Genomic DNA, 13,814 nt, shown 5'->3' with positions numbered 1-13,814 from the left:
AGTTAGCGTCTGCCGTCTTTGTCTTTGTGTCCGCTTCTCACCTCCACATTGACATTCCTGATCTGCAGGTTGACCAGAGAGAATTCTTGCTGGAGCGTCTGAGCCAGACCCGAAGAAGCCGCCGCTGCCACGGCAGAGTCCCGACTACCGCCTGGACTCGAGACGCTGTCTTGATCTGGGGGATGGAGCCCAGGTGTGACCAAGAAGTCCAGAGAGAGAGCATCAGGATAACACGAGGGTTAGACATGACACAGGTGGACGTAAGGGGGAGACATGATGGCGAGACACAGATGGAGGACAGCGAGTCCTGGGTGGACATGAGACATCAGTAGGGATGGGAACTGTTAAGAATTTAGCGAGAACGATGCACTTTTTCAAGTGGCCTCGGCAGCGTCCCGGTCCCATTCAAAGTGCCGGTTCTTTTTTGTTCAGGAGGAGCCTGTAAGCGGAATCGTCGGGCAAAAAAAAAAAAAAAAAATTCAATCCGAGAATTCAAAATACTGAGAACCGGTTTCTTAGAAAGAACCGATTTTCAATTCCCATCCCTAGCCATATGCGGGTGTACAAGTGACACGGGTGGACGATGCGTGCCACCGTGCGGATGTTGCCCGACAGGAATTCTGGAGCGTTGTCCTTCAGAATCGTCCGATGCCAGCGACTTGTCAGTCTCCGTGTTGAGAGACGCGCCGTCCATCGGGTCATCCACCGAGTCGCTGGCGCACAGCTGCAGCGCGACCAAAATAATTATTCAGAGGTGTGACAGGTGGTCGGCGGAAGGGCCATACGCGGACCTTCTGGAGCTGCGGGTCCACCCTCCAGATTCTCAGTGTCTGATCTCTCGACCATGTGACCAGCTGGAAGTCTTTACAACCTGCACACAAACAAAGACATCCGCGACAATCAGCTTTCCTGTGAAACAAACCACCAAAAGGAAAAAAAACATCTCATTGGTCCGAAGATGTCCAATTTCCTGTCGTCTGTGGTAGGACTGTGACCATGGGCGTTTCTAGCACCCCTAAAACTTGAGATCAAAATAAATGTTCTTTTGTTTTTTTAACTGTGAGTCATTTTTAAAGAACCTAGAAGAATGTACTTTGTTGTAATGTCATATTTAAACAACAAAAACACAGCTACCGTGCGCTACCCCTAAAATGAATCCCAGCAACCCTAAACCATCCCTGACTGCTACGGAATGCTTTTGGGACTGCGTGTTGATTCCTCACTCCGACAAACACCGCGTCGCGTGAGCTAATTTCTACGACATGACGGCGTCGTCGGAAGGATCCGGAAGACCAAAGACGTCAGTGCTGGCTGCTCTTTCGTGTGTGATGCCTGGAGCTGAGAGCATGTTCTCGGGTTCTCTTGAAGAAGATCCTTTTGTATTTTTTTTGTCATTGACAAATTGTATGTTTGACTAACAGACGAGGTCTTGTCAGGGTCAAGGGTTCGCTCGCACAAACTCTTTCCCCCTCGGGGAGACAGCAGAAAACGGAGACTCGAAAGTCTACTGCGTCAGCTCCAGGTCAGTTCTCAATGTCAAATTATGACGGCTGTCAATATCCTTTGTGTTTCGCGTCGGACATTTGCCTTGATTTAAGGCCGCTTCCTTGTTCCTCAGTCAGGTCGTTTCCCGATTGGCTACATTTGAAGACGTTTCCTATTCAAGATTGTCTGCCCCGAGCCGTTCGGGGACCCTACGAACTCCGAACACACCTCAGAGCACAGGATCAAAAAGATAGTCTGGCGGTGGTCGTCCTCGGTGGGATGGATCCAAATTGGGACACAAGCAGCCCGACTGTCTTCGTGTATACCGGGCCTACGTGAGGAAGCAAGGTAGTGGCTCCGATTGTTCCAACTTCCTGTTTTCCCGCCCTCCGATTGTTCCAACTTCCCGTTTTCCCGCCCTCCGATTGTTCCAACTTCCCTTTTTCTCACCCTCCTATTGTCCCAACTTCCTGTTCCCTCCCACGCCCATTGTTATAACTTCCCGTTGCCTCGACATGCTGTCTGTCATCTCAACTTCCTGTTGTGATTTTTGGAGTGAGGAAAATATCGACGTGGCGGTGGTTCCATCAGGGGTCGACGTCACCAAGTTCCGCTAAAGCTGCCGGAAGGCGTGAACACGGACGGAGACGGGAAGTGTGCGCGGGCGTGACCACGACCTTCCTTCTGCGGCCTCCACTGAAACTCGAGGACGACGTCATCGTGCCCCACGAAGGCGTGGACCGGACTGTTGAGGTCCAGCGTGGACCACAGGAGGAGACTGTTCTCACGGCGCAGCTGAGGAACCATCACCGTCACCAGCCCGTTGGAGAAGGGCTGAACACACGCGCAAACATGCACACACATTAAACACAGGTGCGCACAAACACATTTCCTACAAACACACGTATACTGTATATGCACATTCATACATTCAACACACACACATTCACGTTCCCAGATGCGTGCCATGCGTACTGACCGTGTATCTGGCCTTCCACACAGGAACCTGACACGACAAGATGTTCAGGTACTTCCTGGGCTGCCGGTAGTCCCAAAACTACACAGACGCACGCGCAAGATGCGCTGAGATGAATGGGAATAGCGAGTGTAATGTGTTTATGTGCGCACGTGCGTGTGCCCGTCTGACCCTGACGGAGTTGTCCTGGCTGCTGGTGGCCAGGATGAACTCGTGCTCCGGGTGCCAGTCCAGTCCGTGAATCTTGGACAGGTGCGCCGCCACGTATTCGCACGCCGTGTTGGGTTTCTGCAAACACGCACGCACGCACTTCAGAAGTGCGTCGCTCCGCCCGCCGAGTTTGCCAGTTTGCTCGCGCCCGCCCGTCCTCACCCGCCTGTCCCAGATGCGCACGTCTCCGTCGTGACTGGATGCCAGCACGTTGGGGTTCCTGCGGTTCCATTTCACCTGTGACGCGCCGGCTGTCCACAAGAAACACTTTTAAAGGGGAATCAAACCCAAAATGTCTATTATTTGAAATGTGCATCGGACTCATTTTGACAGAACTGGATCAATACAGTGAAGACACGGATAAAGAAAAATGACGACTTAGCAATTATTTTAGGCCCCCTTGGTTTTCTACGACTAGGGGGTCTTCGAGCCACAGGTGACGCAATAAATAAAACGATGAGAGGTTCGTCGGGCGAAAATGAAAGCGTTTGTCTTCAAAAATGTCTCGATGGCGAGGGACATCGCCGACACGTCTATTGAGCGCTGCGTTTGGCGGGCAGCCCTCTACAGGCGCCTCACTGTCACTACAGCTCTGCGGCTGACGACCGTTTCGCCCGACGTACGTTGAATTATTATTATTATTAAAAAAAAAAAAAATCACATATGTTCATTCACGGTGGTAAAACACAGTACAGTACAGTAAATCCCCGCTATATTGCGGTTTACGCCTCGCGGTCCCACTAGTCTTCTTCTTCTCCTTCTTCTTCTTCTTCTTTTCCTTCGGCCTTGTCCCGTTCGGGGCGGCCACAGCGCGTCCTATCTCCCGCATCCTCCTCTCCGGCACCAACTGCCCTCATGTCTTCCCTCACGACCGACGTCCGTCGACCTTCTCTTTGCTCTTCCTCTCGCTCTCTCGCCTGGCAGCTCCATCCTCCTCCTCATCCTTCTACCAATATACTCACCTAGTTCCCCTCTGGACGTGCCCAAACCATCCAAGTCTGCCCTCTCCAACTTCGTCTCCGAACCGTCGAATCACAGGGCACATGTTTCTATGTGCCCTGTGATTGGCTGGCAGGGTGCGGGTCAAATGGATGGATTTTATGACCCGACACAGACGGACCTTGGTAAGTCCGCTTCAATCGAAAGCAACCTTTTTTTCGCTTGAATATTTGGTAAGCCGCCTTCGCTAGATGTTTTTTTCCTCATCCAAAAATGACAACCAAATGGATGTTGAAAAACTATGCTCAATAACGATGATTGTTTAATTGTGTGTAACTGCGGTCAGCCCCGTCCGGCGCGAATTGCAGGGAGTGCGCCGTATTCCGAAGTACTCCAAGTCGGAAATACAAATACAGCGGCGTTTTTTTGCTCACCGACGGCAGCCAGATCCACAGCGGGTTTGCGCGTGTCCCTGCGGAAAGAAAGCCAAACAGACGAACAAAAAGCTGCAGCGGAAGTGGGCACTGAGCTAATGCTAAGGAGGTTAGCGTGTCCTTCTTGGCTCTCACCTGATGTCCCAGATGTACATGTACGTGTCCACCGAGCTGCTGACGAGGAACTCGGCCTCGAAGCACGACCAGTCCAGATCGCTGCGCACACGCAAGTCACGTGATGGCACGCGACGGACCCCAAAAACATTTGGACCCCACCCCGCCCCACCCACCCACCCAGACGGAATTTTTCAGGCCCATTCCGATATTTGGCAGAAAGAAATTCTGATAACAGATTAATCGGCCCATCGATTTCAAAAATGTACACTATATTTTTCATTTTTGCCGCACGTCGTGTGACGAGGCCACACGACGTCGCGGGTCCCCGGCACACACCTGATGACTCGCGTGTGCCCTTGCAGTGACGTGTGGATGCTTCCTCTGCCGTCCTTCCACGAGTACAAGTCCACGCGCTGGTTGCTCTGGAAACCGCACACACGCGCGCTCAGTGAAAAGGGGCCGACGGGAAGTGAGGTCGGCGTCTGGAGGAAAACGGACCGAGGCGGCAAAGACGTGTGCCTGAGAGCGGTGAGGGTTCCACTGGACCGTGCCCACGTCCCACTTGCTCTGGCGAGACATCTTCCTCGCCTGCTCGGACGGCGCCTCCAGGTTGACCACGTACAGGAAACGCCGCCTGACAGAAGCGGGAAGATTGCTAAATTACAACCAAATATTTGTACAAGTGTCTTTACGGTTATTCATCGAGTGATATGAAAATGAGCCATAAACATTTTAAAGATTCACGACCCTCTTATTAAGCTTTCCCGTACTCTGGTAAACACGTCCTATTGGGGCTGGGGCTGGGGCGATGGAATATTTGAAGAATCGATGATTCTACCGATGAACCCGCTGATTATTCGAGTAATCGACGTGCGGCGAGCGACTCACCCAGAAAGCACGGCGTGCGAGCCCAGGCAGTCCACGGACATGGTGGTCGCCTGGCAACACAAATCAACGACATCACAACCTGTTCATCGGTGGGCTCTTCCATTGACGCCCCCTTGTGTCGTCACAAACTTGACGGCTTTTGATCGCTGAAAAAAAACACCCAGACTCGCTCCTTATTATTCTTGGGTAGAAGGTACTTTTATTGTCATTTCCACAATATGCGTAGCACACATCCAGAGGACTGAAATTATGGTACTCAAGGGCCCACGGTGACAGTGTCAATAAGAAACATCAGTATAAAGAAGGTAAATAAAACTGTACTTCAACGGAGCAAAAGTCAACCATGAACTTCTTAAATAGAAGCTGCAGAGTGACGGCCTACCGGGCAGAAGGACATCCGAGACCACGGACACGGGTTTGACCGCACCCCTTCCGTCGAAGGTTAGCTTCATAATTAGTGTAAGGGCAGCCATTTGGGATTCTTACGAAAGATGGGATTTTATTTTGAAAATATTTACACCGGAAACTTGCCTGCTCCTGTATCTCCGAAAGCTTCAGGCTTCAGAAGAAGTCGCTCTTTGCTACAGCTGTGGGAACGTACACTATTGAAGTTATTTCACTTTGTTGAACATCACGTTTTGGACTGTGAAGATTATTCTGGGAGATGACAACCATTGGTGGAGAAGCAGGCTAAAGGGCTCAGGATTACTTTGCATCGTCTACCGGTATTAGCTTCGGTGCTAATTAAGCAATGCTAGCTCCGTGATAATATGTTTTCCTTTTTTGTAAGTCTCAACCTTGAGGTAAACTCTGTGGATTGGTAAATACCGCTTAGGGACTGTAAAGAAACTGGAGCGAGATTTTGATGCGCTTCTGGAATGTCCGGAAGGCTGGGGATCGCCGATACAGACCGCTGCTATCGATTCCACGCTGAAAGACTCCCCGACTGGAGTGGGGACAGAGTCCAGTAAAAATGGGCAAGAAACTAGCCGACAAAGGAAACGGCGCCGGGAGGAGCGAAGCAGACACGCTAATGACCTGCGGCAAGGCCTGCCCGCAACCACCAACTTCAAGAGACCATCTGTCCGAGAGGGTCTGGCTGATAACCTAAAGGTGTTCTACTGAACATTTGAAAAGTACATTTTGCATCCCGCACAAAGGCTGCGCAATTAACGGTCGCGATTTTGGCTGCCGTGATTAAATTAGCCTGATCGTCGACTATTTTGACATTTAAAATGCGAAGCACTTTCTCAACCGGCAGTCAGACGGCAGGATTTTAGACCCGATATTGGCCCGATTAGCGATCACGGGCGATTTCTTCATCCGGGCCAGACTTATTTTGTCGGGAAGGACAAAACTTCATGTAGTGTCGTAGGGCCAACGATTTGGCCCTACGACGCCAAAATGAAAAGTCTAGCATGTTAGATTTTTGGGGGGTAGTGTGACATATCAACGACAAGTCTCCAACAGCGCAAGTCAACGTCGACCAATAGCGTTGCGTATTGTGACCGGCGCTTGGCCTCCCGTGCTCACCGTTGTCGACATACTTGGCCGCCGTTGTCCAAATGTAGACCAATGTTTACCGAAGCTTTAGAGCATGAAAAGTACAGCGAACATTGGAGATGATGTTGAGGAGCTCGTGCCTGGAAAAAGGATCGACATCCATTTTCTGGATGTTTCGAAAGTGACGTGAAACAAGAAGCCATTTTCAAAGACTGCAGCAGAGTTGTCCGTCCCGCAAGCTAACGCAAGTAATCCGTTCAGGTCTCCTGTCAAAAAGATGAAGTCAAACCGGCCGCCACGCTGATTGTTCATACTGTGCATTACGGAAACACTCCGCCAATGCGCTGCGAGGTCTGGGGGCGTCTTTTCCTAACGCACAGTTGGACAACGGTCGCTCGACCTCGGCTTTTCGGCCGGCCTGACCGCAGTGAAAAACGACGAGATCAAATGGCGAGGGAACTCACGCGCGTCGACTCGTTTGCAGTTTTGCGACTGATCGAGTCTTCAGCTGCCCAAAAAAGTATGTGAACCCTTTCACCTGGGTTCTCTTTGACCTCATTCAGCATTCAGAGTGGCGCTCTTGCAGTCATCTTCACGGGACGGCCACCAGAGAAGCAACACTGCTAAACTTTCTCCGTTTCGAGACAATTTGTCTAACCGTGGACTGATGAACATCAGACTTTTACAGATACTTTTGTCAGCTTTTCCAGCTTTATACAAGTGTATATATATATATATATAAGTCCTGACCTCAACCCCATTGAGATGGTGTGGCATGAGCTCAAGGCAACCCTTTTGGAAAGAGGAAGGGTCCAAAATTCCTCCTGACGGTTGTGCACGTCCGATCTGAAACTACAGGAAACGCTCGCTTGAGGTTGTTGCTGCCAAAGGGTCAAGGGTCAGGTATAAAATCCAAGGGTTCACTTCCTTTTTCCTCCCTGTCCTGTGAATGTTGACGTTACCTTCAATCAAAATATGAAAACATAAGAGTTTGTGTCGTATTAGTTGAAGCGGAGGGTGTTTATTTTTGTGATGTCGATGAAGCTGGGACTACATTTGATTTTTCATCCAGAAATGCGGGGAAGTCCAAACGGTTCACATACTCTTTTCCTGCCACCGTGCTTCCCGCAGCTGCTGAGGAAGCACGGCCTGCCGCAGGAGCTGTCGGAGTTCAATCGCTCCTGTGTTGATCCGTCAACACTTTGGTTTATTTAGTGTGGCTACAAAGTAAGACATAGGACATAATTAATTCCACTCTCGAGGACCAGATTCTGTTGAAGTGGCCCACATCGCCTTTTCCGGCGTCATCGAACCATACAAAATAAACGCAGCAGATCATACGATAGCTCCTTTCCAGCTGACATTACCTTCTGATGCAATTCCATCGTGACACTTTGCCGATGTATGCAGAGTAGTAGCATTATTACTGCTCTGTCACTCATGCATCATTTGCACAATTTCATTCAATTTGATCAGCATTGCTGCGTTTATTTTGCTTCATGACTCTCGTGACCTTTCCCGTTTGGGTATGTGTCCCAAATGTATGTCTTCTGTCGTGGGAGGACTTTGGATTGATGGCACCCGAGCCCGAGCAAGTCCTTCTTCTTACGTGACGACTAAAACAAACTGATGAACTTTGGCGACCCCAAGTTCCCCACTGAAAAGAACCTCCTCTAGCTCCACACACTCGCAACTTGTTTTCAAGCGTTGACCTGCCGCTGTGACACGAGGGCTTTTTAACAATGACAAATAAGAAGGAGTAGAGTTGAAGAAGAACGCACCTGCGCGTCCCTGAACTCCAAAACCACATTCTCGCTGCTCCAGCGCGCCGCCATCTTGTTGTTGGAGCCGCCTTGGACGACGGCAACAAAGAGTCACGTGACCCAAAAAAAAGGACTTCTTTTCTTTTTTTTTTTTTTTTTTCCGTCACTTAAAAGAAAAACTGCCTAAACCTAGTCAGCGTCGAAAAGAACTCCGCAGAATATTGCCTGACTATGATTGGAGGAGGCGCAGAGGGAATTCGGCCAGCTCGTCACCTGGCGCGGGTGACGTCATCGAGAGGCAAAACGCGTACTTTTTGTTGCCAAACAATAATAAAAAAAAGATTCGCTTTCTTCGATGGGGAAACAAATCGTCACTGTCTTCGAGTCAAAAGAAAACATATGTACTATCTGAAATTTGTATGTCTTTAATTGCCAAGAAAAATAGTCTTTGTTCATTGATATCGGATATAACGTCTCCAATCTCTGTTTTTGTTGGTTTCGCAGAACGTGTGAGGAGGACATAGAAAGCCCACACCCACCCACAATCTGGAGAATATTGTTATAACAACTTCCATCAGCGACTAATTGAATAAATAATGTATGACGTTTTCTTTTCTTTACTTTATTTTATCCCTCGCACGTTTCCATCTTCGTTTTATTGTCATAGTCACATTTATTGTTATATGTTTTTCAATAAAGATTGTATAAACAGAAAACAAAAAAAACGCCACACCATAACACGTGGTAAGAAGGGCGTCTCTGATTGGCCGGACCGAAACGTCACCGATCCAAGATGGCGCAGTCCCGCGTGGAGCACGTCGTCGCAGACGCGGCAGCTTTTTTGAATAAAGTTCCTCTCCAGGTGATTTGGACTCGCATCGAAATGTGAAAAGAGATTCCGACCCGGTTTGCTCTTATTTTAGTACCGCACGCACGTCACAACAACATTTCATCTACTATTTGATCTAGTTGTTGTAGTGTAATCTAGTATTGCGACGTAATGTAGTAGTTACAGTGCAATCAAGTGGTTGTGGTGTACTCTACTGTTAGTGACGTAATCTAGTTGTGGCATAATGTAGTCGTCATTATTGTGGTTCCTAAAAATAGGCTACTGTTGCGGACTATGAATTTGATTTTCGAAGGGGGACTGGTAACAAAACCTGCTTGCAATTCTCAATCAGTTGTGGTATTTTAGCAAGAAATAGGAAGTCGACGAACATGATTTGCTTTCGCGGGCCACGTTAAAGATGTGGCGGGCTGGGTCTGGATCAGAACCCCAACTCGACGCTGTTGGGGCTCTGCCCCGGCCACAGGCAACGACTGCCGATGACGACCGTGTTTGGGGACACGTTTCAGGACGTCGCGAAGAACGTGTACACGCTGAAGGACGTCGTGGACGAGATCCGGGACAAAGCCACCAGGAGGAGTCTGGCCTTCCTTCCCTACCAGCTCGACCTCAGACAGCCTCGAGCGGAACACGTCCGATTGGGTAACGCCCGCCCGGGGTCGGGGAGGGGTCTCCGTCCGCGACGGGGGTCCCGGTCGATGGACGTCAATTCACGGCGGCGCCGGTTCCCTCAGTGACGGAGTTCTCCAAGAAGACGGGAGATTATCGCGGCCTGTCGTCCACGGACATCAAGGTTGTGGCGCTGACGTTGCAGCTGGAAGAGGAACACGTGGGAACGCAACACTTGCGCAAGGAGCCCCGCCTCCAGGTGCCCGCCTGAACCCGCGAACGCTAGCGTCCTCCCTCTACATCTTCCTTGTGTGTGTGTGTGTGTGCGTGCGTGCGCGTTCGCAGGTTCACGTGAGCGGCACGCGGCGCCACCCGGAGACGCCCGTCAGCGTGGCAGGATTCCACTTCCCCTCCGAGGTCAGATGTCGCAGTGGGGCTCGCTTCCGGTTCGTTCGACTCAACGGTGAAATAAGGCGAGTCACAAGCGCGCGCGTGTGTGTGTGTCACCTGCAGAGGTCTAGCCACGCCGCCCACCCCGAGACACTCGCGGCCGACTCCTCGAACGTCTCGCGGGAATCGTGCGACTCGTCCGCCGACTCCTTCAACAGTTTCCAGTTCTGGAGAGAAGTTCTTCCGAGCATCGAGGCGGACCTGCGCACTTTGTTGGTGAGTCAACAAAACGTGAGTCACGTGGGCGTATTGTGTTCAAATTAGGAAATAGATTCGTTATTATTGTATATGAATATGTATTTTTTGATGAATTATGGGAGAAAGAAACTGAATTTCCATGGACTAAAACTGGACTGAACTATCGCATATTGAAATGTCGCAGTGTTGAAATGACTTCAACTCAGACCAAAAGTCAAATAATAGTGCTATTGCTCAGCACGTGACTCGTGACTCATCCCATGAGTGCGCGTCATCACGTAAGATCATCTCACTCGTCTCCAAGGAGACGTCGCCACGGATCGATTCGATTCAAGGACGATATTGATTCATGTAGAAGTTCGCTACCGGTAATTGTCTCAGTCCAACCACTAGGGGTCCTATGGAGAGGAATGTCTCGCTGCGGTTTAAAGATGGCGTACGAGGAAGAAAAGAGACAATGAAGAAGGTAGCAATGTGATAACGTCTGTGCGCAAACTGAAAAATACATCGAAATGGAATTACAAGCGTGTTTCCTTATAAAGGGCGATGTGCCCAAATCCAAGGCGCTATTTCCTAGTCTCGATAAAACGATTGAAAATCAATTTGTTGTCCGGGAGGCCACACGGATCGATCCAGTTGGATCGTAGGAATACAAACCGCTACATCGATGTAATAAATGAATCGTTACACCCCTGCTATGTAAAATGTGGTAGTCGTGGAGTAGTCTAGTAGTTTTGATGTAATCGAGTACTTGGGACGTATTCTAGTAGTTGTAACGTAATCTGATAGTCGCGACGGCATTGAGGTAGTCGTGTAGTCGAGTCGTTGAACGGTTGTGTATTTTACAGCAGCGTGCTAATTTTCTTGATTGAAAACACAAAAGAAAAACCGATTCAATTGGGGAATACTGACTGGCTCGGCATCAAGATACCTGCGCTGCACGGTTTCTGGGGACAGGAAGTAGCTGGGCCGTTTCCGTCGGCGCGTAGCCGCCATCTTGCACGGGAGACGACTTCAACAGCTGCCAAACGCCGCCGCCTGCCGGCTGTACCGTTCATTACAACGCACGTCGGCTTCGCCTTGAACGGGTCGTTGACTTGTCGTCGTCGTAGGGGGAAGATGGCGGCCAGGAAGAAGAGGCAGAGGGGAATGAAAATGAAGAGGAGGAGGAGGAGGAGGACGATGACGACGGAGGAGGTTGGATCACGCCCAGCAACATCGAGCAGATGAAGATGGACTCGTGTGATTGGACGACAGCCGGCCAGGTCAAAGTGGGATGTATGACCACGGACTTCGCCATGCAGGTGAGGGAGCGAGCGACGTTACCACGGCAACTGCACACAACAAGCATGGGGGCCCCAATAGTCGGGACTCACCATTTGACTCATGACTCACAATGTGACTCGCCAAGTGACTCAACGTGTGACAATTTTTGTGATTCATCGGTGACTCACCTGCAACTCTTCATGTGACTCACTGGGTGATTCGTCATGTGACTCACCAAGTGACTCTTGACGTGACTCATCCCGTGACTTGTGTGTGGGCAGAACGTTCTGATCCAGATGGGTCTCCACGTTGTGTCGATGAACGGAATGTTGATCAAACAGGCTCGCAATTACATCCTCAGGTGTCACGCCTGCTTCACGTGAGTACACGCGCACACTTGCCGGACAGGAAGAAAGTACTACGTCCGTATATGTAGTTGAAAAGCGTCCGTGCTCTTTGTGTGTTTGCGTGTGTATGTTAGGACCACGAGCAACATGAGCAAACAGTTTTGTCCGAAGTGTGGCAACCGAACGCTGAAGAAGGTCAGCGTCAGCGTCAACGAGGACGGACAAGTGCACATGCACTTCTCCAAAAACCCCAAAGTGCTCAACACACGCGGCCTCCGGGTGAAAACGCGCACACGCACGTTCGAGTCTGTCTGTGTAGATTGTCAGTCATCCGGGTCGTCATGGTAATCCGCAAAGGTTGAATGAAGGCAACTACTCCCTATTGTTGACCACCCCCACCGAGGGACGTGTCGGAGGAGTCGTTCATTCTTTCATCCGTTTTCCGTACCGCGTATCCTCAGGCGAAGCCGCATTAAATCAGGTACTTAGACAACACAGTGCAGTGAGTTACCTAAACGTAAAGGCGCACACCATTCTCCGTAAACTTCTCTAATCATAACTGATAGATGCCGATTGTATTCCATGAAGGCAACTGCGCGCGTGTGTGTAAACGTGAAAGTGAGTGGCAGTTTGATATTGGGCGGCACACACACACACACACACACACCATTGCTCCCGCAATTGTAATTTTGATGCGAAGGGCGAGAAAAGGTGACAAGATCATGCAACTGTGTAACTAGCAAAGCTGCGGGTGATGACGGCGGGAGACGCTACCAGCTTCACATATGAACTTGAAACTTCTCACTTTTCATTGTAAATATTATTTAAGTGAAGTATTGTAAGTCCTTCAGTGCGACATGACCTCCATGACTCATTTATGACTGCGCACTTCGGTATGAATAATTAACCCACAATGCATTGCGCGCTTAAAACGACAGTTAAAAAAACATTGGTGACTCGAAAGTAACTATTGCTGGTGTGAAAAAATAACTGTAATCCGATTACTCTCCCGGGGAAAGTAATGCCTTACTTTGCTCGTTACTCAACGTGGCGGAATGTTGTAACACGTTACCGGGATCACTGCACACAGGCCAGGCTGGATTTGAACCCGCAACCTCGGAACTGCGAGGCGGATGCGTTAGCCACTCGCCAAGTAGAGAAAGGAATGTACCCGAAATGTAGAACCCTTTTGGGTTAATTGTGAACAGTCTTCAACAAACAACCACCGTCCAGTCGCCTTCATTCAAGCGTTGCGAGAGACGCGTAAGCAACGCGCACAGGCGAAACCCTACACAGACACACAAAGACACAAGCTTGAGTACATACATGCAGACACACGCACGCTAACGGGCGTTGTTGTCCCCCTCGCAGCATTCTTTGCCTTTGCCGCAGGGCGGCAAACACAGCCGGAACCCGCAACTTTGCGAGGACCAGCGTTTCCCTCAGCAGCGTCTGTCTCGCAAAGCTCGGCAGAAGACGGACGCCTCGGACCCGGACTACGCGGCGGGCGGCGCCTCGCCCTTCTGCCAGAATGACGTGTACAGCCGCGCCGCCGGCCTCAAGCTCCGAGACGCCGACAGCGGCGCCGGGCGCCGCAGGGCCAACCCCAACGCCGCTCGCGTCAAGTACACCAAATGAACTCCAATCATTGTCCCGGTTTTTGGGGGAGGGTGACATCATTCAAAACGGCTTTAGCACATCCAATAAATTCACCTTTCATCTTGAATTATTGTGACCATGACCACAAAGCAGCCAATCAGGAGTCAGCTCTCTGAGTTGTAT

The 13,814-nt window shown here is 50.2% G+C and overlaps 2 protein-coding genes across 4 annotated transcripts in view; one reads left to right on the top strand and one right to left on the bottom strand.

Moving 5' to 3' along the window:
• Window positions 1–8,592, bottom strand: part of wdr59 (WD repeat domain 59) — a 17,020-nt gene extending 8,428 nt beyond the window's left edge. For both annotated transcript variants that reach the window (XM_061704481.1, XM_061704490.1), the window contains exons 1-13: window positions 8,334–8,592; window positions 5,050–5,099; window positions 4,660–4,795; window positions 4,498–4,583; window positions 4,180–4,260; window positions 4,045–4,082; window positions 2,834–2,922; window positions 2,633–2,749; window positions 2,465–2,542; window positions 2,163–2,319; window positions 792–871; window positions 595–724; window positions 42–175 (exon numbers count right to left, since the gene is read on the bottom strand). In XM_061704481.1, the coding sequence (XP_061560465.1) occupies window positions 42–175; window positions 595–724; window positions 792–871; window positions 2,163–2,319; window positions 2,465–2,542; window positions 2,633–2,749; window positions 2,834–2,922; window positions 4,045–4,082; window positions 4,180–4,260; window positions 4,498–4,583; window positions 4,660–4,795; window positions 5,050–5,099; window positions 8,334–8,387 (1,230 nt within the window). In that variant the 5' untranslated portion in view covers window positions 8,388–8,592. The remainder of the gene's footprint in view (window positions 1–41; window positions 176–594; window positions 725–791; window positions 872–2,162; window positions 2,320–2,464; window positions 2,543–2,632; window positions 2,750–2,833; window positions 2,923–4,044; window positions 4,083–4,179; window positions 4,261–4,497; window positions 4,584–4,659; window positions 4,796–5,049; window positions 5,100–8,333) is intronic.
• Window positions 8,506–13,814, top strand: nob1 (NIN1 (RPN12) binding protein 1 homolog). 2 transcript variants are annotated; one of them, XM_061704523.1, is made up of 11 exons: window positions 8,510–8,732; window positions 8,820–8,913; window positions 9,015–9,177; window positions 9,672–9,804; window positions 9,897–10,030; window positions 10,117–10,188; window positions 10,285–10,437; window positions 11,532–11,723; window positions 11,967–12,064; window positions 12,167–12,311; window positions 13,404–13,813. In XM_061704523.1, the coding sequence occupies exons 3-11, from the start codon at window positions 9,109–9,111 to the stop codon at window positions 13,668–13,670; spliced, it is 1,263 nt and encodes a 420-aa protein (XP_061560507.1). In that variant the 5' UTR covers window positions 8,510–8,732; window positions 8,820–8,913; window positions 9,015–9,108; the 3' UTR covers window positions 13,671–13,813. The 2 variants fall into 2 exon arrangements, with proteins under 2 accessions (XP_061560516.1, XP_061560507.1); XM_061704532.1 differs by lacking the exons at window positions 11,967–12,064; window positions 12,167–12,311 and having other exon boundaries at window positions 8,506–8,732; window positions 13,404–13,814.

The sequence above is a fragment of the Phycodurus eques genome, chromosome 2 (genome assembly GCF_024500275.1).
Source record: "Phycodurus eques isolate BA_2022a chromosome 2, UOR_Pequ_1.1, whole genome shotgun sequence".
NCBI classification, from domain to species: domain Eukaryota; kingdom Metazoa; phylum Chordata; class Actinopteri; order Syngnathiformes; family Syngnathidae; genus Phycodurus; species Phycodurus eques.
Note: the sequence above shows the minus strand (reverse complement) of the source record. Positions and strands in the feature narration are given on the sequence as shown.